Genomic DNA, 27,863 nt, shown 5'->3' with positions numbered 1-27,863 from the left:
CAATAACCGCCTCCTGACAATGGGCATTCTCTAATGCCCTTTCAAGTCCTAAGATGTCACTTGGTCCCTTTTCTGGCACCAACACTATCCTTGGGGTCAGCACCACAAGACAGCCCCTGAAATGTAATGGCTGGAAAATAAAGTCCTTTACGTACTTCGGTTATTCAGTCTCCTCCATGAAGCCCAAGGCAAACCAACCAGCTGAGCTGGGAATGTTTACAGTAACCTCGACCTAAACCAAGATTTCTATTTATCCTCACAAACTTCATACCGTGGACAGGTCAGTTAGAAAGTCCTATATAATATTTATTATGTAAATAAAACAGCCAAGATTTTAATGGCCTAGAGGGCCAAGCGAGAATGGAGGAAAGTAGAGCAGCCGTTTCTCTTGGCTGGCTCGTTACACGCAGCGGGATTACCCCCTCCTGCCACTTGCCCATCAGTGATGTCTACAGCTTGGCTTTAGCTCTAACGTGTCTCCAGAGCATCAGAGCCATTATTTAAGTGCCTAACGGGCCTCCCCTATGAGCAGCAAGTCTAAAATGAAACATTTTCTCCCCCCTACCCATAGCTATACCCTCTAGCATTCAATTCCTATAATATTTACAGCTAATTTTGAGTTGTCTGGTGACGGCCTGAGTGCCCATCCGTGTTGTAGCACAGAGTCGTGTCTGGTGGGGAGAAGAGACGTTTGAAGACCTAAGTACAATCTAACAACTGCTCCATGGCACGAAGGAGGGAACACTTCACTCCATCCTGTGGTCAGGACCACGTCACAGAGAAGGGAGACACAGAGTCTGCACACTGCCTTAGGTATTCTCCTTAGCTTCTCACCTAGTAAGGGCCCTCCAGGCAAAATCCTTCTCTTCAATGTTTATTTCCTAGCAGGCACTTCGCACACAGCAGCTAGCAAACCCTTGATAACGCCTGGGCCAAGGAATCAGTGACCCAGGTGCCGGGGAACAGGCCACTGGTGAACACGCCCAGCAGCCCCTCTTGCCTGCACGCTGGGCTTTTCTGTGTGGCTCCGGCCTGAAGGAATTTAAATGTCTCTCTTTTTTAATTCTCAGGAAGACTTTCCCCACTGAACTGACGGTAGAGATGAATTCTACCAACCTTTTCCGGATTGTTAAATGCAGATACTCCTGCTACATCTGTGTCATCATCGCAAACAGGCAACACTTAACATTCGTCCGATTCTATTTAAAGTCCTTGATATACGGGTTGTGCATTTAACCCTCACAACAAACCTACGTGGTGGTGTATCTCCACTTTACAGAGAAGGCAAAGGATGCTGGAGTGGCTAGGGGAGTTGCCCCAGGTCACCGAAGGGAAGTGATGGCCGGGCTCCCTGCTCTGTGCCCCAGTCACTGCACTCCTCCTCCTGATCTGGGGTGGTGCCCTAGCACATCTGTCTTCTGCACTCTAGGATCGTAAGGACTAGGTTGGGGCATCTGCAAAAACAAGAAAAGTGTTCACCAAATGACCAGAAGGAGAGGAAGCGGCCATTTATTTAGCTTTACTCCCTCCCATCCAAGACCAAGCTGATCTCTAAACAAGCATCAAAACCCAGAGCTCATTAACACTGCTGTGCGCTTCAGTAAGGTGAGCACCACGATAATGGACAATTACAAGCTAATAATCCAGTGCCCAAGAGCCCAGTAAAACAATTGCAAAGGCCCAGGATCATCACAGTATGCAAATGCACTAAGAAAATCATTACCTATTTAGTCCCCTTCATTTTGGTGGGTTTAACATGAGAAGCAGAATCCATGCTGCAAGACGAGATTTCATTTTACAGCCCTAGTAACCAAGTACATAAAAGCTTGAATCTGTCCCAATAGCTTCTGAAAGATTTTTCCCGTAGTGTCAGAGGCAAAAATAATGAAATCTTGCAAATGTACAGTTAATAGGACCCGGGTGGACACTAGCCTCAAAAATGCATGGTCTATAAGACATTAAAGGCTTGATTTTAGTTTCTGCACTGTTCCTGTTAATAACAATGTCTAATTAAAACATCTGTAAAATACTGATAGTTTTAATTTTACATAAAATTTCCAAAACAACTGTTACACAGTATAATAGGTATCTGCAATGAATAGGTTATTAATGGAAATATTATTTTAAATTAAAACCAGGTTCTAAATTTAAATTACTCATCTCTGGCTAACGAAGAGAAAAAGAAGTCACCCGTGCTGGGAATAATACAGTAGCTAATCTAGTTTTCAACATCTGTTAAAGCAAATTCACTCCTTCACTTGGGCTAAAGGACACTTTATTCTGCTGCTTCTGTCCTGTACCCTACTTGGCACTTCTGATGGATTTCACAGTTGAACTCAATATTAAAACTACAGCCTAATGCACTCTTCAATGCAATACTTTATAACTTAAAAAACACCATTCAACTTTATTCAGAGTCTGAACCCCTCCAATTTACCAGCGAGGAGACAGCAGAGAACAGGCTCCCTGCAGGAGACTCTTCCCCAGCGCCGCTAACCTGATGAATATTTTAAAAGGAATGGCACAAAATCTCAGCTTTCCCTTTCTTTGGATCTCATCTTCTTTTACGGAAAAAAAACAAAAGGGATTAGCCAGGCTTGGTGTCTGGCTGCAATTCAATACCTTTCTTTCTAATTACTGCCCAACAAAAGAGGGTTAAATGGTGACCAGGGCTGAGTGGTCTCTGTCATTAAGTGGCACTGGCATTAAGTTGTTGAGGGATTCTTTCCAGACAATGAAAAGCTGTGTTTCAAGTTGCTTCTGATTCACATAATGGTTCACAGTAGATGCTGCAGAATGTGGTCCACGGCATGAGGGAAGCTGTCACAAGTTAAGTAAGGAGGTGGATTAATTTTTTCTTCGTCTGCTGCTCGGTATTTCCCTGAAATGAAAGTAAAGCCAGTGACAAAGCTAGAGAGAGGCATGGACACATATACACTACCAAATGTAAGGTAGATAGCTAATGGGAAGCAGCCGCATAGCACAGGGAGATCAGCTTGGTGCTCTGTGACCACCTAGAGGGGTGGGATAGGGAAGGTGGGAGGGAGGGAGATGCAAGAGGGAAGAGATATGGGAACATATGTATATGTATAACTGATTTCACTTTGTTATAAAGCAGAAACTAACACATCATTGTAAAGCAATTATACTCCAATAAAGATATAAAAAAATAACAATAATAAAATAAACTACAAAAAAAAAAAAAAGAAAGTAAAGCCAGTGAACAAAGGCTACTGGTAGAACACCAGATTAATCACACCCCATGAGCACCTGGGACACCAGAGACCACCCTTATGATGATGAGAGAATCAAGGTCTCCACAGCTCCCAAAGCACCTTTTATCCAGGCTTCAGGAATGCCATGAGGCAATTCAAAGCAAGGTCATATTCAGCATTTCCCAGGCCCTCTGGTCTTTCATGATGGACAGTCACAGGTACTGGGTCACCTGAGAGCTAAGGGTGCCTTCGAATCTCCTCAGCTGTTGAAATCATTTTCTTTCCCCCAGCAGCCCTACAGATAGGGATGGTGAATAAATCAGTGCTTTTAAATGAAAGCCCAGACCCCACAGGGCAGAGGCCTTGTCAGCTTCAGAGGGTGACTGGAAACAGCATGAGCTGCTGCCAAACAGGAGCCCTGTGAGCGGGCAAATGAGGGCGCCCGGGGGTGGGAGGGGAGGAGAGATGGGTGCTCACAGTGCTCACAGGCAGGCCGGCAGAACAGGCTGCCCGGCAGGGCACTGACGGGTGGGCCTGCTGCCGAACTTTCCCTGGACCCTGCAATTCAAGGGCCACAACTGAACAGTGCAGCACGGTCACAGACTCTTACAAATGTAAGTCAGACCATGCATGGCCCCTGTTTAAACACCCTTAATGTGTTCCAATGCCCTTCAGAAAGAACCCTGTATCTCTTTTGTTGCCTACCAGGCCCCTCAGTCACCAGGCCCAGTACCCCTCACCTTAGCACGTGCTTCTCTCACCAGCTGCAGTCCTGTGCTGGACACATCTGCCACTCCCTTTGCCTGGAACATTCTTCTCAACGACAACCTCCTTCAGGCTTCGGGTCAGTCCCACCTTCCCATCCAAATGAGATCCCCTCCCTGTTATTCTCTCTCTCTCTCTCCCCTGTTCTTTGTCTCCACAATATTTATAACAATTCGTAATTATATATTTATTTGTTTAATGTGTGCCTCACATCTAAAACTATAAGTTCTCTAAGAGCAGGGACTATGTCTGTTATGTTCCCCAATGTATTCCCAGCACCTGACATAATGACTAGCACATGGTGAACATTCCACAGCATTTTAGGAAGAAAGAAAGGAAAGAAGGAAGCAAGGAAGGGAGGGATGAACACTGTATTAGACGGGGCCTTGGGGGAACGAGGCCGACTGCCCTGTAGTCTCAGCGCTGCCTCTGCACTTGCCCTTTCTCCTCGCTCCCTCATCCCCTTTTCTGTGATCTCTGCTATTTATTCTTCTGCATTTTTCAGTATTCTCTGTCTAAATCTGGGTTCCCCAACAACAGACCCACCACTTTCTACAATCCCTTCTGTTTTCTGTAACTACTCTTTAAGAGGCTTTGTTCAGCAAACACCAAGCCTGAAAACCCCCCTTCCCCAACTTGACAATGTGGTAGTGAAGATGCTTCCTGTCCTGTCTTGCTGACTGTGAATTCCTACAGGAAAGGAGCCAGCACCTAACGTACAAAGCTAACTTACCTTAGCGTCCTCAAGGCACCTGTCCACAGTATGGTCCACACAGCAAACTCTACTGCTAGTTTTTTCTAGCTTAAATCCCATTGAGTATAAACTCCTCTGCAAGGTTTCTGCTTGTTCTCATAGGTAAGTTAATGACTAACTTTTGCTATACCACCCACTTCTTGGAGCCAGTGGTCTAAAGGCAAATGCGTGAAAGTCAGGTTTCTTAGCCATGAGCTTCCAGAAGGCTTTTGCTTAGTCTGGCTCTGCAAGTGGGGTTTCTACAAAGTACAAATTGACACAGTGGCTCATGAATGGGTGATAGTTCTAGCAACCTGCACTGTGTCTGGCATATAGCAGATGCTCAACAACGTTGGCTGAGTGAATGAAGCAGGCCCCCATCGCTCAGGCCTGACTCAGTGTGCCAGTCTATACTCTCCTGGACGAATAAATGGTGAATGGAGGGAGAATGCAGGAAGCCATGTTGACAACAGTGGACAAAGGGTGATCCCATCTTTTCTAGGTGATTGTTTTACATGCTAAACAGAAACAGATTCTAGTTATGCCTAGTCAAAAGTCTTTACTGGGGCCTCCCTGGTGGCGCAGTGGTTGAGAGTCCGCCTGCCGATGCAGGGGACACGGGTGCGTGCCCCGGTCCGGGAAGATCCCACATGCCGCAGAGCGGCTGGGCCCGTGAGCCATGGCCGCTGAGCCTGCGCGTCCGGAGCCTGTGCTCCGCAACGGGAGAGGCCACAACAGTGAGAGGCCCCCGTACCGCAAAAAAAAAAAAAAAAAAAAAAGTCTTTACTAACAAATCGTGGAGCAAATGTATATTGAGCATCTATTATGTGCTACTACTGAGAAACAAAACTGCTCAAGACTATCACTGAATAATTTAAAATCTCTGTGGTAATTTTCAAACACTGGGAAACCCAGCAATTGTTCACTGCACTGAGTTCAAATTTATGAGTGGAGCCAGCTGCTCTCTATGCTTTCAGAACAGTGGGCTTACTTGGGACTTTTTTCTGACCAAAGATGAACAGTACAAATGGGCCTGTTTTCATGAGCTGGACTTAGCTACGTTTCTAAGTTAGACATTTTAGATTTGATTGTGTGGAGCTGCTGGCTTCTCTAAGACTAACTGGATGCCTCTGTGACAGGCTGACAACAACCAACTGCCAGTCAGAAAAGAAGGCAGAGCCAATGGAGACCAGCTAGGGAAGCTGGGCCTACAAGACCCTGGCATAGGACCAGTTTTCATACTTGGTGCAAATCCTTAGTTATGTGACCTAAAGAAAGGAAATGTTCATGGGAACAATACTCGAGAGGAAAATAGTTAGCTGAGGGTTTCCTCAATGAGCAGATCATAAAATGATGAGGAATGCCAAGCGTCTGAAAATTCAGATACAGGGGAGGATGAGGAGTGTGGCTATTTTTCCTGACTCCCTGATATATCCTCTTTTTTGCTTCCATCAAAGGGCATGTTTCTGGGAAGACGGTGATCATTTTGAATTAGAAATGTGAAAACACAATACTATTAATTCTAGAGTGACTGGAGTCAGTATCTGCAAGGCTCCACTGGTTCACTCCAGACGCCCAGCATGAGAAGACTGTTCCCATTCTTTGTTCACACAGGGCCTGGAAAATACTTCTTATTCAATTGTAGCAACATCTATGTTTTCTTGTTTCTGTTTTTAAATTCAAAATAGCTTTTATGCAACCACATTTTCTTGAACATCACAGTCATGAGTAAATATACTCTATCTAAAAAATTTCCCAGTGGCAGCTCGTCTGTGACTTAGTGTTTAAATCTTCCCTTTTCTGAACAGCCTGTATGAAGCCAGGCATATGAACTCACAGAGCCATCTATGGAACCACCTATCTGCTATTTAACTGATAAGAGCCCGATGACAATTCTTGGACCAGACTCCTGGCTGTCATCCTCAAACACGTGCTATTAGTTTTAAGCTCAGCAGGTTCCAGCTGGGGGCAGGTGCGGGGGAGACCTTTTCATTTTATCTGAAAAGGCTCATCAAGTTCCTAGTGCAACAGCACACAAGCCCACACAACTCTCATGACTATTCTTTCCTTACCTTGAAAGGACTTCATTAATCACACTCCACACAGGAAAACTGCACAGTGTAATACTCATATACTGTGAGAGCTAGAAGGGTCCAGTCCAGCCCCATCATCCGTAAATGGCCCAAAGAGGTGAAGGGCCTTGCCCAGAGTCTCACAGTCAGTGTAGAGCTGAGACCAAGACCCAGGACACCTAACTGGTCCACTGTTGCCATGATACCGTATTAGCTGAGTCTCCTCCATTAGGTTCTTTCCCTTTCCTTAAATTTATTTGAGGGACCACACCCGGTTTACCTAATTTTGGTACAGGAAATTGTTACTAAAACAGTAAGTGAAAAGACAAAAGTTTTTGTGTGTTTTTTTAAAAAATGTAAACATTAACACAAAGTATCGTATCACTTAGCTAGCCAGTCGCTAAGAAGATAAACATCTTACAGCTGGTGCAAAAAGAAAACATATTTTTACGGAGCCCCACTATCATGGTCTGCTGGTCAACTTTGGCGATTTGCATATCCAGAAACTCATACAGACGCTAATGGTCAATTGTGTATGGTTATCTCTGGTTACCTCTGTGTAACTGTTAAAATACCTCTGAACTCTGATCTGATCCTCCTAGCTTTGCACAGCATGGGCCCTTTCACATTGTCTTTTTTCCCTGCAATCCTAAGCCCATTTTATTTTTGCTTTGTGGCAGAAAGAGAATTAAAATGCTCAGTGGGCTTTGCCATTTCTTCAAAGACTGTTCTTTAAGCAGTTGTGTATTCTACCATTCTGTTTTAGAAAAACAGAATATTATACTGAAGATACATACCAGTTTTGACTAAGATGCCCAGCATGCCGACATTCTGAGCCCCACCAACATCATCCCTGCAATCCTAGAAAAGCACAACGAAGCATTTAGTCCAGTGTCATCAGTGAGCCTGCCAACAAAACTGACCAATTGATCTGATTTATTAGGACAGGATGGCCAACTGTAATCCCATGTTTTTTTCCTTAAAATGAAAGAGAAGGAGGTGTAAAAAAGGATAAACCCATGTCTGAAGGAGCATACCACTGGAAAAGGGAAGCGTAATAGAGGTAGAGGTAAAAAACAGAGTAGTAATCCTAGTAACCAAACATAAAAAGCAGTTACAGTGCTTCATGTTTTGCCACATGTACATCTATTTCCTTTTAAAACAGATCATGGAAAAAAGTATTCTATCATTTGGCAGCTTTTAAGGTAAATGATCCAACTGCAGGACAGTGAATGAACTAGGTTCAGAAGACAGCTCTTGTGCTGTCCACGTAACATTATCCTTACTTTCCATCCAATCGTCCCTAACGGGGAATCAAATCAGATCAGTGTACTTAAACAGATTCTGAGACTGTCTGATATTCACTTCACACTTAGGAATAACAGATCAGTTTCAAAGGGAAGCTTCTGTTTTCCAATTCTTAATCAAGATAGGGGTAAATATACTTGGCTAATTGTGATGACAAATGCAAGGTAATAAAAATCCAAAAACTGGAAGAAACATCATCAATAAAATCAATCCTACCATCTCATGTGTATAAGCAGGATTCATTCAGATCACACCCAAAGAAAAGTTTTTTCCTTAAAAATCATTCATATTATTCAACAACAGCCCTTGGAAATGAGTCTTAAAATGTCAAAATCTTCATTTAAGGTCTAACTTAAAACCTTTTCTGTGCATCTAAACTTGCCTTGTTGAAGCAGGGGAGATGGGGGAGAGGGACAGGAGGAAGGGAGGAGGGAAAAAGTGAACAAGGAAAGGGAGGGCCCACTGGGTAGGGCCCCCGATTGTCCAGGTGCAGCCCTGCCGCTCCTAGGCCTGAGGCAATCGGTATCTTTAGCTATTTGTGGCACACAGACTGGGAAGTTCTTCCATAAAGCATATACTAGCAAAAAAATCAATAATGGGAGAATTCTTTGGGTACAGGTGTTCTTTGCATTAAGGAATAGTCAAAAAAGTCTAAATCTATGTAGAAGTTTTCTTCAAAAAGACACATAAAGCATTTAATTGCCTTGCAGTTGATGGTCTTTTGAATTGTATATATCTCATCACACTATGAAGAATGTCAGAAATAATCAATATTTCAGTTCTTTAGAATACCAGTAAACAACTACTGGAAAGCCTGTTTTATGGGTAGCCTCTTACTACCATCTGATATCACCAATAAGAGCCTGCTTGTGTCTCAAAGCAGTGCTTTGAAGTTGGCTCCTCCCAGCATGACAGGTAAGCCCAGGGCATTTCCTGGGCTCTTCTACTTACATCTCCAATCATGATGGCCTCCTCAGGTTCACAGCCAGTGCTCCGCAATGCCTCCAAAAAGAACGTTTTCTCTGGTTTCCCCACGACTGTGGCTTTGGTATCTGTGGCATGCTCTAAAGCAGTCACAAATGGTCCGGGCCCCAGGGCTAAGCCATCTTGCCTCTTGTAATACCTGGCTTTGTGGATTGCTATCAGAGGTGCCCCATCCAGGAGCAACCTAGAGAGACAGAGAAAATGGAAATTGGCTAAAAGCAAGGTTTCTATGACTGGAAAAGAATGTCAGACTTACAAAGTGGTTTTATTCACACTCACAGAAACGAATAGTTTCTTATTAACTTTTAATGACTTGCTGTCTTCTAATGAATTCGCTAGGAACTGCTGAGAATTACACTCAGATACACTAAAGAAAGGTGATAGATTAAATTTGTGATTGCTTCAACCTTTTACCTTTAGTGGTTTCAGACATTTTACCCAAATCACCATGGAAAGAGAATTAAGGGAAGTAAAGCTAAATAAGACACTTGAGGGAAGAAGCTTAACTTAATGAGACAGTTGTTTCAACCTCCCTAATGGTAAGCAGGAGGCTCCTGAGCCTTTTACAACACGACTCAACTGATGCTGCAGTGACATGTTCAGCTAGCTCCTAAAATACCTGGTTTCCTCTTTCCTCTGCTCCAAAATATGATTCTTTCGAATTCAGAAATTTCATAGACCATTTTACAAATACTTTCTGCTTGTATCTTTCCCTCTTCATTTTACCTTTTGACTGCTTCGGGCGTTACTTTGCAAATCAGGCTGTCTTCCCTGAAGGACACAGCAGTAAGGCTTAAGGGTGAGCCTATACTGTCAAGTCCTTTCCTTCTTCCTGATGTAGGACAAATACTCTCATACCAACCGAAAGGGCATAAAGAGTTTTCTTGTTAGAGAACTAAACTCTACATATAGTCAAGGATCCTCATTACTTACTCAGGCAAAACATAACAAATCTAAAAAACCCCACCAACCCCCATCCAAAAACATCTGCCAACCATCCCAACAGTGCAGCCTGTAAGTCACACAGCAGAGAGAGTCACACACATATCATCTAATCGAATGCAGGACATGATATTCTTCTTAAACTGCTTTTAACCAATGTAATAAATGATCTCACTTAGCTTAATTTAAGTCATCTACTTAGTTAAATATCTAGTATGTCCATCGAGGAAGAATTCATCACAACTCACCCTTCACAATTATGAGTAATTAAGCGCTCAACTATGAAACTGCTAAATTATTCTTGTCAGTGGGCATGGAAATGCCTTCCTGTGGGAGATGCAGGATTCAGACATTTATGATTAAATATTTTATTAAGTAAAAACCAATACCGGACTATTACAGGGCCTTATTGTTAGTTACTACGAATTGCTCACAGCACAGGACGGATCCTTCAAATTTATTCACTAATAGTAATACAAATTTATTTCTTAAAGTAGATCTTAAAATCCAACTGTTAGGAAACCTGATAAGGCCACTATGTTGGCCTTAAAGAACCACAGCTGATAGCAACGAGATAATAACGGGTGGTTTATCTATCTCCCCTCTTGTCACTCTGCCCCCAATCCCATTTACTTGCTACTCTACCATGGAACTGGAATTCTTTATGCAACAGACCTCGAAATTGCTCTCCACTTACACAGCTAAACTAAAAACTCATCTGACTTAGCTTTGTTAATATTTTATTATATATTAACTGGGGATGAGACTTATCAGCTCGACTGACGTGTGTACTTAATTCCCGTGCCTTCTTTGGAAGGGCTGAAACTGTGGGTTCCTCTACATTTCTCTAAATGGGAACTGGTTCTTCAGGAGCTTGGAGAAGACAGGCATCTCTCAGGGAAGTGGTTCTTGTTCATTCTTCTACGTTCAGCATAAGCTTTACTGACTCTTTGAAGAGCCAAGGCATGTTCAGGATAGATTGAAAGGTAAATATTTTCAAGGACGCAGATTAAAAGATTTTTGTATAAACATTTTCAAAATGTAAGAAAATAGACACCCCAATACTTGGGACTGTTTTCACACTTCCTAGACAGGGCAAAAAAAAGTTGGTTGTTTTGTTACCGGAAGTAATGTATCGGGAAGAAATCTGAGAATCTTCTGTCTCTATTTAACTATAAGCCCACTGAGGTGCACGATACAAGAAAAAAAGGCATAAAGAAGGCCTGATGCAAAAATCCATGGCTATAAATTCCATGTAGGCAAAGGAAAAAAACTATAAAAAGTCCTAGCCAGGGAGCTGGACCACATTATAAAAATGTTAGGCAGAGCAGTGAGAGAAAAGCTAAGGGGATGACTTAAATTCAGAGTCACAGTACGTTACTGAAAGGGACCATAAAGAATACCAAGTCCAACACGCCCATTTTACAGAAGAGAAGATCACCTTGTGATGCTGGCCAAGACCAAGGAGAGCGGGAACCCAGAACTCCAGAAAACCAATCCAGCACTCTTCCAAATAAACTCACTTTTTTAGAAAAAATGATCAACTTTTCACCATTTCTGCTGAAGATGGAGAATGTGGAAATGAAATTACACGGCAGCTTAAGTAAGAAACCTAATATGCCTGACATCGAACGATTGAGTCCTTTTCTTCCCACCCCCCCAAAACGACCCTCCCCCAATCTTTCCCAACTCAGTAAATTGGCCCCATTGCTCAAGTCAGAAACTAGTAGTCATCCTTGATTTCTCACTTTCCCTCACCCTACCACATCCCAATTATTAGTAAATCCAGTCACTTCCAAGTCCAAAACAAAAACAAAACTTTCTCAAAATGGTCTTACTCCTTCTGGCGAACCTCTGCAATAGTCTTAACTCATCTTTCTGCTTTCTACTCTTCCCCTGTTATTCCAACCCATCGTACATGCAATACGGGGAGTTTTAAAAGTACAGATGGGATCGTGTCCCTCCCCTGCTTAAAACCTTTCAAGAACCTCTCATTGCAAAGAGTATAAAACCCAAAGTCCTTACCGAAGCTTGTAAGGCCTGGCCTTACCTGGCCACTGTCAGCATCTCCAATCTCAAGTCACCTTCCCCGTCACTGACTATGTACCAAAAATGTACACAGTCTTTCCTGCTTCAGCCCCCACACCTGGTGTTCCCTCCTCCTGAAACAGAGCCCCATACTTTGCACACAGCTATCTTCTGCTCACTTGTCAGGTCTCAGCTTGAATGTCAGCACATCAAAGAGCCATTCCCAATCTCCCTGCAAAGTGGACTTCCTCCTCACATTTCATCTCTATCTCATCCCCTTTTTCCTTTATATCACTTCCTATAGTTTATAATCCTTACTCAACTGTGTTTGGTTTGTCTTCCTCACTAGCTTACAATCTCCACTATGCCCATTAGTTTTACTCATCACTGTATTTCTTACTTCCAAAAAAAAAAAATCCAAAACAAAACCAAAAACAAACCCTGGTACCTTTCACTAAATATTTATCGGGTAAGTTAATTAATGCATGAAGCACTGTATGCCTTAGTGTCCTGATCTATAAAATGCGGAATAACGCTTACCTTCTTGGGGAATAGAGATGATATATGCAAACTTTTTCATGCTATCTATCTGACAGTAATGACAATTATTTTTATTCATAAATATAGGAAGTGTAGTGTCTGTGCTACTTAAAATAGGTAACAACAAATCACTTCACATTTGTGGGCCCCGGTTTCTTATCAAATGAAGAAACTGAATCAGATCAGGTCTTTTCACTCTCAACACTTCTGTCATTTTTTAACTGAAAAATGCTTTATGTGGGGGGATCTGTCCTATACCTGTGGGATGTTTAGCCGTATCCATGGCCTCTACCCACTAGATGCTAGTAGCACTCTTCTTCCCCCAGTTGTGACATCCAAAAATGTCTCCAGACATTGCTGAATGTCCCCTGGGGAGGAAAAATGTCCCCAGTTGAGAACAAATGAACGAGGTGATGCCAAATCTTGACATTCAATACATTTAAAACTAATACCAATCAACCTGACAAACACCAACTACCAAAAGTTCAAATTAAAACAATAGCAAATCATGAAATATATCAAGAGAAAATCCCATCAACACTTAACTGAAACCCCCAGAATATCTCCAATATCATACTGACACAGCAATTTTCTCATTAATAGTAGGCTACCTACTATCACCACTTCTATCTGGTATTGTAGTTCCCAGAGAGTGTAATAAAGCAAGAAAAAGAAATGAAAATACAAAGATTGGTAGGTGTGAAGTAAAACTGTCATTATTTGTGGTTGACAACTGTCCATGTAGAAAATCCAATTCAAAAGATTCTATAAATAAATTATTAGAATTACCAAGTGAATGTAAGAAGGTCATGAATACAAGGTTAACATACAAAATCTCAATTATACTTCTATGTATTAGCAACAAGCAATTAAAAGTGAAATTTAACAAAATACCACTGATAATCGCATCAAACAACATGAAATACAAGGATTAATTCAACAAAATTTCTAAGACCTACACTCTAAAAACAGCAAAACACTGCTGAAGAATGTAAGACTAAAATCTAAATAAATGGAGATATATTCCATCTTCATAGACTGGAAGACACATTACTGTTCAGTAAATTCTACCCAAATCCACAGATTTAATAAAGTAGCAATCAAACTCCTAGTGAGTTTTTTTTTGTGGAAATTGACAAGTTGATTCCAAAATTTATATGGAAACGATGTAGAATCTTAAAAAAAGATTAAGTTGAAGAATGTATACTACCAGATTTTAAGATTTATTATAGAGCTACAGTATTCAAGACACTGTGGAAGTGCACAAGTATAGATAAAAAATCTAGAAACAGAGCCACACATATATAGTCACTTGATTTATGTCAAAGCACTAAAACATCACTGCAATTCTGTGAGGCTTTTGAAAGAATTGATCTACGCAATAAATGTTGCAGAAGCAACTGGATATCTGTAAAGAAAAAATGAAATTTACTTCACACAATTCACAAAAGTTAATTCAAAACAGACCTTAGACCTAATTGCTAAAGGTAGAACAATAAAGCTTGCAGAAGAAAACACAGGAGAATATCTTCATGACCTTGAGATGGGCAAAAATTTCTTAGGCATAACAGAAGAAAATATTGACAAATTGGACTCCATCAAAATTAAAAACTTCATGTTCTCATACTGTTAAAAGAATGAACTGGCAAACCACAGGCAGGGATAGGACATCTGCAGTACATATATCCAACCAAAGACACATGTGTACATAACACATACACAACCCCAACAAATCACTAAGAAAACTATAACCCAATCAGAAGCGATAAAAGACTTGAATGTGTAGATCACAAAAGAAGTTATCCAATAGCCAATAAGTATATGAAAAGGCTTCAATATTACTCACCAGGGAAATACGAATTGAAACACAGTAAGATACCACTATACACACCAGAAAGAATAGCTACAGTGATATAGACTAGCGAGAGACTGGTGAGAATGTGGAGCAACTGGAACTCTTGTTCATAGCTGGTGGGTCATAACATATGACTCCACATAATCACTGTGGAAAATTGTTTGGCAATATTTACTAAAGCTAAGCAAGTACTTATCCTATTATCCAGTAATTTCACTTCCAGATACAGACCCAAGAGAAATGAGTGGATATGTCCCCAAAAGACATGTAGAAGAATGTTCATAGCAGCTTTATTCTTAACAGCCCAAACTGGAAAATCCAAATGTCCATTAACAATTGAATAAATTGTGGAATATACATACAATAGACTACTACACAACAACAAAAATAAACAAAAACAAAGTACTGCTACATGCAACAATTTGGATAAATCTCAAAAACAGACCCAAAACAAAATGCTACAACTGTGTGATTTCATTCATATGAAGATCAAAAACTGGCAATATTGATAGAAGTCAGAGTAGTGGTTACCTTGAGGAAGGGGTGGTATTGACTGGGACAGAGAGCCTTCTAGGGCGCTGGAAATGTTCTGTCTCGTGATCAGAGTGGGGGTTACACAGTTATATCTATGTGTCAATTTTTATTGAGTTGTACACTGACAATCTGTACACCTTATTGTATGTTATACATCAATTTTAAAAGATCAGTAACAATATATTTATGTGGTTTATTCACCTAAAGCTTTTATTTAGAGTAGCAAGAGTTGCCTTGATCATAAAAGAATCTCCCCAGTTAATTAAATAATGAGTAGTGACTAATATTAAACTCAATTCTGTATTCTGTGATCTTCAAATTGGCATATAAAGTTCTGCATATACTAATGGAACGCTTTAAATAACTCAAGTTCTTAAGTCTTCAACAATTTCTCATCTCCAGAGTGTTTTATTTTTATAGTCTGGACCTTAATTAAAAAGATTGCATAGCAGTCAGCCCTTTCAAAATGGAAACAGCTCACAGAAATATTTCTAATTTAAGCCCTACTGCCACACTGTTCTAGAATTCCTTATGCCCAGGACTCTTAGAAAAGATTCAGGAGCTGCTATACAAATGCAGTAACTGAGGCCATTATTGTTGATTTTTCCCCTCCCCTTCCCTTCTTCCCTTTGTAAGGAATTGAATACATTAGTAATTAAACTTTTTATTCTTTTCTTAATGAGAAGGGGAAAAGAAAGCAATCCAATATTCAACAGAAACCATTTACGGGGATAAGAATCTCTTCCCCAAACACACGAGAAACTAATTTCTGTGCACCTCTAAGACTTTTGGAGGATTCTCGTACCTTGTAACAATTATAGGAAAGAAGTCATTAGCAAAGCTTCAAAACATTATTCTTAAGCAGGCTTCATCTCCGCATTTAAATGTGAAAGTTATATGATGTCACTTATCTTCAATTGTAACAACATTTTAATAAGCTCCTCAAGAAGCTGGAGGGCAGCTGCTCTTAATGTAGAAAAATTTTCTTTTCTGTGAACTATTAAGTTAAGCAATTTCCATGAAGTTTTTTCCCAAAATTCCTTTGATCCAGCAACTGTACTTCTGAGAAAACATGTTACGGAAATATAAATATTGCTTAACAAACACATTCAGAAGTTTTTTATAAAAAACTAACTCATGAAACCTGGAAATAACTAACAATCAGAAATACATGGCTACACAATTTATTGCATTTTTTAAAGTGGAATATGCTCTGGGAATCAAATATGTTTTAGAAGAATATTTAAGAATACAGAAAAACATGCACAATATATTGTCGGCTTTTTAAAAGGCAATTATCGCATAGTATGTATACACTCTCATTTTTGTCTAAATATATATGTGCGTGGAAACAAATAAACTAGCTATATGCTAAAATGTTAACTGTTGTTCTCTTAGGTGGAGAATCACAGGTAATTTTGTTTATTCATGTTTCTTTTTTGAGCATTTGAAAATTTCCACAATGAGGACATATTAATTTTTTTAACATCTTTATTGGAGTGTAATTGCTTTACAATGGTGTGTTAGTTTCTGTTGTACAACAAAGTGAATCAGCTATACGTATACATATATCCCCGTATCTCCTCTTTCTTGCGCCTCCCTCCCACCCTCCCTATCCCACCCCTCTAGGTGGTCACAAAGCTCCGAGCTGATCTTCTTGTGCTATGCAGCTGCTTCCCACTAGCTATCTATTTTACATTTGGTCATGTCAATGCTACTCTTTCACTTCGTTCCAGCTTACCCTACCCTATGGCCCCGTCCTCAAGTCCATTCTCTACCTTTGCGTCTATTCTGGGAGGATGTATTAATTTTGAGGTTAGATATTTTTTAGTCTTGTTAATACCAAGTTCATTTAGATTAAGTGATCTGCTTGCCCAGGTAGGCTTTCTCTGAATAGAATTTAATTAAAATTGGTCCCTTACTGAAATGCTCATGCTTTTTTTTTCCTAACAGGTCAGAAGATGAAAAAAGACCTTGCTACAAGCTAGTACTACAACTGTGAAAATGAATGGAGTTATAGGCATTCATATTGATGAATCATACATTACTTCTAGGGAAGAAAGCAAACTGATGCACACATAAAGTATAAAACATGCAAGATAATACTACATATAGTCTAGAAATACCTACGTATGTGTTACAAGTATAAAGAAATGCAAGACAATGATAAACAGAAATTCACAATCCTGATTACTTTTGGGTCTTGGCTGACAAAACTGAGGAGGGATACACAGGGGTTATCAAACGTGTTGATAACTTGTGTTTCTTAAACCAATTGACAGGCATATGGGTATTCATTATATTACACTTTGTACCTTTTAGTATTAGGTAAAACGTAAAAAGCCATCCATGGTTCTCAGGATTTGAACGTTTCATAGAATCCAAGTCCAAATCACATCTATCCCCTATAAGTGGTTCACATCCTTCCCCAAAATCAATTCTTTAAAATTCAGTGTTTTCAATTTTATTCAGACATTTAAGACATTTTTTGTAGACAGAGCATACTATGCATGTCAGGGGGGCTACCCACTCAAAATACAGTAAATAAGAGGAGTGTAATGTGGAAGGTTCATGTATCTGCCTGAAGGCAATATGCCCCTAAAGCTGGTATTCAAGGCAGATATGCAACGGGGTTTAAAATCCAATGTTTATCCTCATTAAGAACCTGAATAGTAATTTAACTAATTGGCGGTGCATTTGAGATGTCACAACCCAAACAGCTGTAGTCATTGGTTGGAAGGCATAGTTTCTGTGGAGACATCAATATGCAAAGAAGGGCAAGACCTAAAATCCTTTTGTTAACTTTCCACCCAGCTGTTAAGGGCATTTGTGAAATTAGAGTTGACTTATAAGTGCACTGTAATGCTTTAAAATGTAGTGTTTAAAAAAATCAATATGGTTAGGGAAGTGTGCTAATTAGACAGCATGCAAACAATTACAAATTACATCAACACACATTTTTATTACCCTGAGTCTAGTATTTATCTAAGACAGAGACCTCCCAACTTCCTATTAAATATTAGGTCCTTCCCAAATTACCAGCTAAAATCAATCAATACCTTCTCCTTGAATTCTGTGGTTCAGAAATGAATAAAATGTAGCAGGGGGTAAATCTGGAAGTAAGATATAATAGCAGGTTCTCTATTTCAAATGAAAACTGGTTTTGGTTATAGTTATAAACCTTAAGGAGCTGGTGAGATAATCCCTTTGCCCCCTGTCCCCCAAGAAGCTAGAGTAGAAAACTGAAGTAGGTGAAGAAATTTTAATACTCAAGCAATCTGGCACAACAGTGGATCTCTGGGAAATAATGTCTACTGAGCAATTATAAAAAGTGAATTTGTTTTTATTTAAACAAAAGCTTGACTGTCACAGTAACTAAGAGAGTCACAAATAAAAGTACATTCAGTAGCCATAGTTTTCATAACCGAGGATCTAAAATTAATGTGCAAATGGAAAAAAGGTGACTGTTCCCAAAGGGCTATTTCTGGCCACATAGATTGTACACAGGGTAGCCATCTTCAAGATCAAATAATGTGCCCAGATGTGTGAACCTTGTAGTGAGTTTTAACATTTTGATTCTAGAACATATACATCAAGAAGTGAATTCTACATCAAGTATAAGTTAGAATGATTCTTGAATATCTTCATACTGGTAAGAAAATGATGTTAAATTCCAAAAATTTACCAAGATATTAAAGAAATTCTTTTTAAAGTTAGTTCAATGTACCTCTATGCAGTATGTAGGACTACTTAACTTATCATAAATTTAAAGGCAAATTACACTGTTTAATGTTCAACAAGAAGCAAAAGGCAAGATGAAAAATGAAAAATCTATAAAAAATGAAAAATCCAAGGGGAAAAAAATCACAATCTCACTCTAGAGTAGACTTGCGAATAAATTCTGATCCAATTTAGTTTAGGAAGTATGAGAACCAGTATGCAGTCTGCCTTTTGGAAGTAGCAGTAGAAAGTTTATACAGGTAAAATGCACACACAATTGAAGATTTATAACATTTTACATGTTAGTTGTGGTTCCTCAATTTCTACCAACAGCTATTGGAACCCCTCCACTTATATAGCCCACAGTTCAAAGAGCCCCACCCTAAACTCATCACCTCCTGAACCCACACAGGGAGTGTTCTCTATCCCAGGCACTTAGGTTAGATATCTAGATGCTGACTCACTGTTCTTCACCCCCTTGACCCAACTGTCCATCAAGTCATGTTGACAATACCAGAATCTCATTTTCTTCATCCCTACTGCCACAATCACAGATCAGACTACCATTATCACTCGTCGAATAATTTCTTTGAAAGTGTGGTCAAACGTGCCAACTTTTTTCGATAGCCTGGATTCTCTCTGGAGGAAGAATCACATTTACTGTTTTGGGTGAATTAGCCTGGATCTTATTTTCCTTCAGAGATCATAGTCAGTGAAGAATCACAGGAGTGATAATAAAAGATAAAACTCCTAGCTTTAGATTTACAATTTGATTATGAATTTCTGCCCCAGAATATTGATCCTATGAACCAGAAAAACCCCAGTGATCATCACGTTTTAACATATTGATTATTTTTAAAAAACTAAGGAAGACAGTAATAAATATTTAATGTTGATCTTGAAGTGATCTTTAAGATATCTGTACACCTACAATCTAGGTGGCCAGAAAGTAAATTATGTATAACCTTACACAACAAAGACTTAAGAAGAGAAGAAGGGAGTATATGATCACATGAAAAATAAACAGCTAAAGACTTACCGGAATGCTTGATTCAGAGTTTGATAATGAAAATGGTCTGGTGCCAATCCTATGACCACAGCATTAGGATCACTTGTTTGTATTCCTGGGAATGGAAAGAAAAAATTATTGAAAAATGCAATTAACAGTAATGTCACATTTTATGATAAAGTAGTTTTAGTCAATCAAGTACATATTTTTGCTGTAGCAATAATCTGAAGTTTAAGAGATTATCCTGCCCAGTGTACTTTGGAAGTATCAGCTATAACTTAAAAAAAAAAAAAAAGGTCTCCTAGTATTTCTGTATATTCCTTTTGCATGGTCTTACAGCTACTGAGTAACTAGAAGATCTAAACTGAAACTTGTAACCTGATGTTCTCAAACAAGCAACAATTTCTAACTTCAAAAAGCTTTACTGATTAAAATCAACAAGAAGAGCCACAGTTCTCTATGAGCTATCAGATCAATAGCAACTGATGAGGGACTGAAAACCTAACAGGCAAGGGAAATTATAGACTCTCTAGGTGATACAGCTGAGGCTAACACCATCATGATAAATATGGAATGCACTGTAGGGTCTATAGTTTTCTACAATAATACCTAATCCACTTCTAGTTTCACAAATATTATTCTATAATTAAAGCATGTTTTAAGGCCTTGGTACCTGATGACAAGACTTTAGATACAAGAACCAAACAAGTACTTCCACCATCACAGTTATTAAAACTCTGATTGAAGTGTCTGTGCATTATCCATATGCCGATTCCTATTTGCCTCTCTTATTGCCTGCCTTTAAGCATTCTCATTATCGATTCTACCAAAATGTGAGGGGAAGAAGTAGAAAAAGCAGATACCCAAGATATCCAATTTCCTCCTTACCAGCAGCCATGAGTATTGAGTAATTGGTTAAAGTTTGTTAAAGGAAGAAAATAAAATCAATGGCTACAGTTAAGAGTTGGAGTTTTATGTGTTCTTTTTATTATCTCCATCTACCACTGGCTAAGATATTCAATATTAGCCAAGATATTTCCATTCCCTTCAAAAACCTATCTACTTTGGGTATTTTCATGTATACAAACATGTTGCAAGTTTAGTCTTACATCAAATAAAGATTTCTTCCAGACCAGAGATTGTGCTTATATATGTCAACTCCAGCTCACTACTGCACAACTAGAAACTTTCTTCAAATAAAGTAAAAAATCTGAATAAAAAATTGTTTTGCAGTACTTCAGCTAACTCAGAAATATAAATACACTGATTGTAGAATGTATTTGTCATTGTTTTTCGTAGCCCAGTTTCTGAATACCATTTTCATAATTAGGGAATCCACTAGCTCATAAGGCTTAGTGAGGAGCAGAGCTCACCCTCTCCTGAGAGGGTGAAAACACCAGATACTTATTTTCCAGCCTCTGCAGCTATGGGTACTGGCCTGAGACAGAGGTTCTGCCAATCAAAAGCACCCCCCACCCCCACCCCGGGCTTTAAACTGGGAGCTAGGAAGATAAAGTAGCAGGGAGAACCTCACTGGAAATTCTGAGGCAGCAGTGCTAGCTGGAACTTCCAATCTCCAGTGCTACTGGGGTGAATAGGCAAGCTGCAGAGGTCAGTGTTCAGCAGGGACACTGAGGGCACCGGATCGGCTCTGCATGAGATGTCGCACGCCGCTCCTCAGCGCACAGCCCCCGAGGCGAACCTCCAGCTCCCCTGGGCAGTTAGTTCTGTGGGCTACAGGCTTTTTTCTTTTTGTCATGGACATTTAAAAAATATTAAAAAGTAGAAAGACTAGCTCATAATGAGCCCTGATGTACCCATCACCCAGCTTTAGCAGTCATCAGCGTTTTGCCAATCTTATTTACCATTCTCTACATATTTTAAAGTCTTTTAAGTATATTCCAGTATCATCTCACCCTTTCATATTTCAGTACATATCGTTAACTGATAAAGACCTAAAAAAAAAACCCACCTTAACATTGTTACACCAACAAAGTTAAAATAATTCTTTAATATCACTCAATACCTAGTCCACATTTGAATCTCCCCAAATGTCTCAAAATGTCTTTTCACATCTGATATGTAATTGGCACCCAACAAGGTCCATATATTGTATTTGATTGTTATCCTTTACCTCTCATTCTATAGCAACATTCCTCTCCACTTACTGGAGCAACTAGATCATTAATCTTGGAAAAGGTCCCACATTCTGGATTTGGCTGATTGCTTGTGATATTATTTAATTTATTCCTTTACTCTTATTATTTCCTATAAACCAGTAATTGAATCTAGAGGCTTCATAAGTTCACATTCAATTACTAGGCAAGAGTACTTATAGGCAATGCCATGAATTTCCAATTATATCACATCACGAAGCACAAGAGTTCTGCGTGTTCTACTTCCAGTGATGTTAAGACTGATCAATAGGTTCAAGTGGTGTCAGCCCGATTCCTCCATTTTGAAGTTCGCCATCAACTCTTCACCTAATGTGTTTAAAATCTATTGATATTGTTGCCTATTTCACTAGGGTTTGTTTTTGTTTTTTTTTTAACATCTTTATTGGAGTATAATTGCTTTACAATGGTGTGTTAGTTTCTGCTTTATAACAAAGTGAATCAGTTACACACATACATATATCCCCATATCTCTTCCCTCTTGCGTCTCCCTCCCTCCCACCCTCCCTATCCCACCCCTCTAGGTGGTCACAAAGCACCAAGCTGATCTCCCTGTGCTATGCGGCTGCTTCCCACTGGCTATCTATTTTACGTTTGGTAGTGTATATATGTCCATGCCACTCTCTCACTTTGTCACTAGGGTTTGCCAAATGGTGATTTTCTAATTCTGTCATTCCTTTTGCATTTACTAGCTATAATTCTTCTATAAAGAACTTACCCTCATCAAATGTTTAGTTACTATAAAATATAGTTAAAATAGGAAAGGCAGGATAAATGCTTGTTTCGTTTATCCATTTTCAGAATGAGTTACTTCCCTAACAATTTTCCATAGTGACCAATGAGTTTTGTGGGATGAATATCATTTTGAACTTTTTATACGTATGATGCATTGCAATCTATTGCAATCAGTATTCTTTTTGATGCTCAAACTATCGCTTCAAATTGGCTTCAGTGTCCTTTAGGCATGACCTTATTAGTTTTCGATAGTTTCCTTGCTAACAATTAGTTATCCCAGACTCATACAACGCCTGCCCATTTCTCCAGTTCCTTGGAGAAATGGAATCACCCATTTCTCCAAGGAACTAAAGTGGGAAACCATAGTAGACACCAGTCTGACCACTGTGCTTCACTGCTTCTATGCCTTTTTAGTAGGAGATCTAGATAATATGTACTTTTTGAGAAAACAAGGGAGTTGATAATATTTTAATTCAAAATTAATACATACCTCATCTGATTTTTATATTTCTATCTCTTTTCACTTACACTTAAAATCTGGAGTACTAACAATACTAGCGTAACTACTACTTTATCGTATAATACATCTATAATTACAAAATAATATCAACACTACTAATAACACTAATACTAATGAATGCAGTTTTAGATTTCTTTGCAGTTCTTTCATCCTTAGAATTGATCCCCCCATGAATGAACTGTCAAAATACTGAATTTTAAAGTCATCTGAAGTAATTCTTTTCTCTGAGTGGTTATGTCACCAACTTTATATAGAGTTCATTTGTTTCAATCTGTTTTTGGTTTTCAGGGATTGGTTTGTTTTTAACTGTCTTTTAAATATGTAAAATATTCACATGGTTCCAAAGTCAAAACTAGATAATAACGTACTTTTAGAGAAATCACCTCTCCTCTTCCCACCCTCCCCCTTTAGATAACCATTTTTACTAGTTTTTCATTTATCATCCTTCAGCTTCCTTCCACAAATATAAGACAAATACATTTATATCCATTTTCCTCTCATTTTCTCACACAGATAAAAGCGTGTAAGGTTTTCTATACCATATAATTTTTTCACTTAATATATCCTATGAAGATCACTCTTATCAGGATACAGAATTCGCCATTACTTATCTTTCAGCTACAAAGCATTCCATTTTGTGGACATTTCGTAGTTTTAATCAGTCTCTTCCAATGAACATTTGGGCTGTTTCCAATCTTTTGTTATTACAAATTAAGGCCATAATGAACAACCTACCTTATTCATATGTCCTTGCACATTTTTGTTACTGCATCTTGGAGGTAGATTCCTACAAGAGGCAGTACTGCTTCACATGCAATTTTGAGAGCTACTGCCAAATTCCTCTCTGCAGGAGTTGTGCCATTTTATATCCTGTCAGCAGTCAGATCTTTTTTTTTTTGGTACGTGGGCCTCTCACTGTTGTGGCCTCTCCTGTTGCAGAGCACAGGCTCCGGACGTGCAGGCCCAGCGGCCATGGCTCACAGGCCCAGCGGCCATGGCTCACAGGCCCAGCCGCTCTGCGGCATGTGGGATATTCCCGGACCGGGACACGAACCCATGTCCCCTGCATTGGCAGGCGAACTCTCAACCACTGCGCCACCAGGGAAGCCCTAGTCAGATCTTTTAATAAATTTACTTTCTGTTTAATTCACCCAAAGTTGGTTTCTGTTTTTTGCAAATTCTGATTGATATACAGTTATATTTCCTGATAGTATAAGTTTTGAGGTTCTACCTAACTATATATCCATGCTGAAGTTCTCTAATCATTATTTGTAAAGCTATCACATGGTTTTGTAATGATGTATTTATACCCACTTTTTCTATATTGTGTATTTCACTCTGAGTATCACCTACAAAAAGCAGTGTGGCAAAGCTTCATAACACAAGGATATTTTTCCAGTTTGTTAATTTTTCCAAAGAGAAAAGTTTTATTTTCTCTTGATTGAAAATATTTCATGGTCATTGCAAAAACTTCAAACCATACAGAATGAAATCTATTTTTAAACAAGTTGACCTTGGTTTATCTCATATAATCAAACTAATACCATGGCTCCAGGAATGACGATTATAATACTCAAAGAAATCTTAACCTGTGTTTTTTCAAACTCTGGGCCATGATCCATTAGTAGACTGAAACTAATCTGGAGGACTCTAAGCAGTATCAAAGTCACACAGTTAAGTAAACCAAATGGAAAATAGAGTACATCTCACAAGTAAGAGTACTGTTTAACATATACAAATACACATACATACATCCTGGATTTCTATGTAATGTGTTTCACTTATTTTGGAGTGCAGTCAAAACAGATTTGAGAAACACCAATTTAGATTCAAACTACTGATGACAGAGGAAATCTGACTAAATACTTCTAAACATCCAGTTTTAAGAATGATTTATAAGCAGATATGAAGAACCAATTTTTAAATCTTTCCAAATTTCTCTTACCTTTAAAATCAGGTAGGGCCCGATCATCAACCAGCAGCATGGGTCGGACTTGTTTCTGCTCTACCAAGTTTCTGGCTGCAGTCAGAGAAGTGAATATTTCATCTTCAGAGATATCAAACTGCAATTTCTTCAATCTTTGCAAGAGGTCTTTCTTGCTCTCTTTGGTTGTATTGGTCACAAACCTAACCATTACAGAAGTAGCACGTAACCTGGAAAAGTAAAATTCAGGTGTCAATAGGCAACTTTTACATTCTAGCTCCATAAAACCTAATTTGGTAGCACTTGCCAAAGGTCAGAAAATTAAGGGTAAGTCACTGAGTAAGTGTTTTATGGCCAGTAGGTTTTATAATCTATTCAAAATTGCTTACAGATTATCCACACCCTATGGACTGCTTCATCTCCAAAGGCTGTAAAGTCTACCCCTTCAAGGGCCTTCTATACTTTAACTGAATTTTACTACAGGGTTTTAGTAAAGAAGTAAAAAACAAAAATAAAACAAAAAAACTCAACACTTAGTAACCACCATACTCAGAGAATATGAGAGGTGAAAGTTATCTTAGAGATTATCTACTAGTGTAACCTTCTGAAGATGAGAAAACTCAGGCCTAGAGGATTAATGACTGGGCTCAGCTGTACACAGCTGGGCAGCAGTAGGGCTGTGACAAGAACTCCAGCCTATGTCCTAGACAGGGTCTGACCCCCTATACTAAAAGAACAGAGGACACCTCAAGAGTTCTTCCTTCCTCTTAGCCAATTAGACACTGGCTAAGCCCTAATGTGCTACTAAGTTTACAAACAGAAACTACTTGGAGAAAGAAACATTCCATCTTTACAGACTGGAATGTGTTTTCCCTTTGAACTACTTTTGATTCCATAATCTGCTTTTGGAACCTAAACTGGCAATCAGGTATCAGAGAAAGAATTCATGATAATCCAGCTTTCTTTCAAAACAAAAATTATTTTCTTGGTCCTAAAGTGCTTTAACCTAAAAATAATTTACCTACAATTAAAATTTTTATATTAATACCCTGTTGCTTTTTATCTTATACCTGCCCCAAGTAGACACAAGGCATAAAGCACTATCCATAATTTAAAATAAGCAAGCAAATAAAACAGAAAAGAGATTTTTAAGAATTCACTCAGAGCATTCATAGATTTATATGATTAAATAGTTCATTATAATCATGATTATCTCTATAATATCTATATGGTAGCTTTTCTGAAAAACACATTAAATTTGGTAGTTTATCTCTCAAAAGAAATTGAATACTTCAACGTAACTATTACCTTAAAAACGAACAAGTCTCAGTACTGAAATGATCATATCATTTTCAACGAGCATTTTAAAAACCTTTTCTTTTTGCTAGTCCCTCAACTTCCCTTAGTCTGTTTGTTTCTATAGAAACGAAAACTGGCAGTGACAGTATAGCAATCTCTCTGGGATGGAAACCTGCCAGTGTCAGTGAGAGAACAATCTGTAGGCTCCTGCCCCTCCAGAATGGCCGGCTCATAGTTTACAGAGGTACTTAGAGATGTCATTCATTGTTCACCAGAAATAAGATTTTTCTTTCCATCCAGAGCAGAAAGCTCATCTTTGAAGCAGTAAAAGCTCTTGTCCAACAGGAGAGGAGACTGACCGACAGACATCCTTTTCCCTAGAAAGTCTGAGAGAGACCATGGCAAGGAGTCAAGAGAAAGTCCCCGTCTCCAACTGATTTACTTCAGGCTTTAAACATATTGTTGTCCACCTGTAAAATGAATGTCATGACTGCTGGCTAAGTCAACAGCTTCCAAATGACACCTACCAGATCTAAAATCTCTTCACACTCACTGAAGCCCCAAATGGAGAGTAAGCTCCTTGAGAGAGTGCCAAGTCAGTGTTGATCTCTTGCTGTAATACCTGGCACTGTGATACTAGTCACTAGATTTCCTGAACAACAGCATACTATGTGAACATTGTAAGGTTTGAAAATGATAAAGCACCACATGCTATTGTTGATTTTGAAAACTCCTCTAAATTATTTGAAGATGAGATGCTTAATAACATTACTAGTTCTGTTGTACTGAGGAGTACTTTTTTGAGGAACAAACATTCACATTCAGTTCACTTTACCAAGCTTTCATTATGTATTTTGTATCTAGACTTGTGGTGACGCATCAGAAATGTAAGACAACCTCTAACCTTCAAAAGCATTAAGTTTAGTTAATGGAAATAATTCTAAAGTTTCAAGTTCCTTAATTAAATTTTATTTGAGCAGCTGCACACTCAGTGTTAGATCTTAGCTGAAGAAGAGTGAGCGGAACTATGGCTTTGTATATGTGTGTGTTTCGTTTTGTGATTCCAGGATTCATTTGTGATTTTTCCAATGCTACTTATTCCACATTTCAGAGTCTCGAGTTTTCATTCCCAAATTTACACTACCGACTTAGAAAAAGATACACATAAAGAACAAAAAGACTAAATCAAAAGGCCAAACCTAACAAAAAGCTTAGAGAACAATGTCTGGAAGATTATTACAATGCATACATCTTCTAGCTAAGCCGAAGGCAGTTCCTGTATATATGGTAAACTGGTGAAATGCCACCTTAAGGCCATCCATTCAGCTAATGATCTGCCTTGGTAAAACGGCACCTACAAACATATTTGTCAGCTGAACATGGAGGATAGCTTGCCTTTGAAGAGCTTCCTGTGCGCCTGGCACAGCTGTATCTTCAATGTGAAGTGTGCCACTGAGATCCACCAAAACAGCTTTTAATGCACGGCGTGCTGCCATCCTTCATTCC

The 27,863-nt window shown here is 39.1% G+C and overlaps 1 protein-coding gene across 1 annotated transcript; it reads right to left on the bottom strand.

The window, feature by feature from the left end:
• Positions 1 to 1,487: 1,487 nt before the first annotated feature.
• HDHD2 (haloacid dehalogenase like hydrolase domain containing 2) lies at positions 1,488 to 27,863 on the bottom strand. The gene is made up of 6 exons (XM_049697897.1): positions 27,748 to 27,863; positions 25,080 to 25,283; positions 19,736 to 19,820; positions 9,045 to 9,261; positions 7,583 to 7,646; positions 1,488 to 2,881 (listed from the first exon to the last, which is right to left on the bottom strand). The coding sequence occupies exons 1-6, from the start codon at positions 27,851 to 27,853 to the stop codon at positions 2,778 to 2,780; spliced, it is 780 nt and encodes a 259-aa protein (XP_049553854.1). The 5' UTR covers positions 27,854 to 27,863; the 3' UTR covers positions 1,488 to 2,777.

This window comes from Orcinus orca, chromosome 15 (assembly GCF_937001465.1).
Source record: "Orcinus orca chromosome 15, mOrcOrc1.1, whole genome shotgun sequence".
In the NCBI taxonomy this organism is placed as follows: Eukaryota; Metazoa; Chordata; class Mammalia; order Artiodactyla; family Delphinidae; genus Orcinus; species Orcinus orca.
Note: the sequence above shows the minus strand (reverse complement) of the source record. Positions and strands in the feature narration are given on the sequence as shown.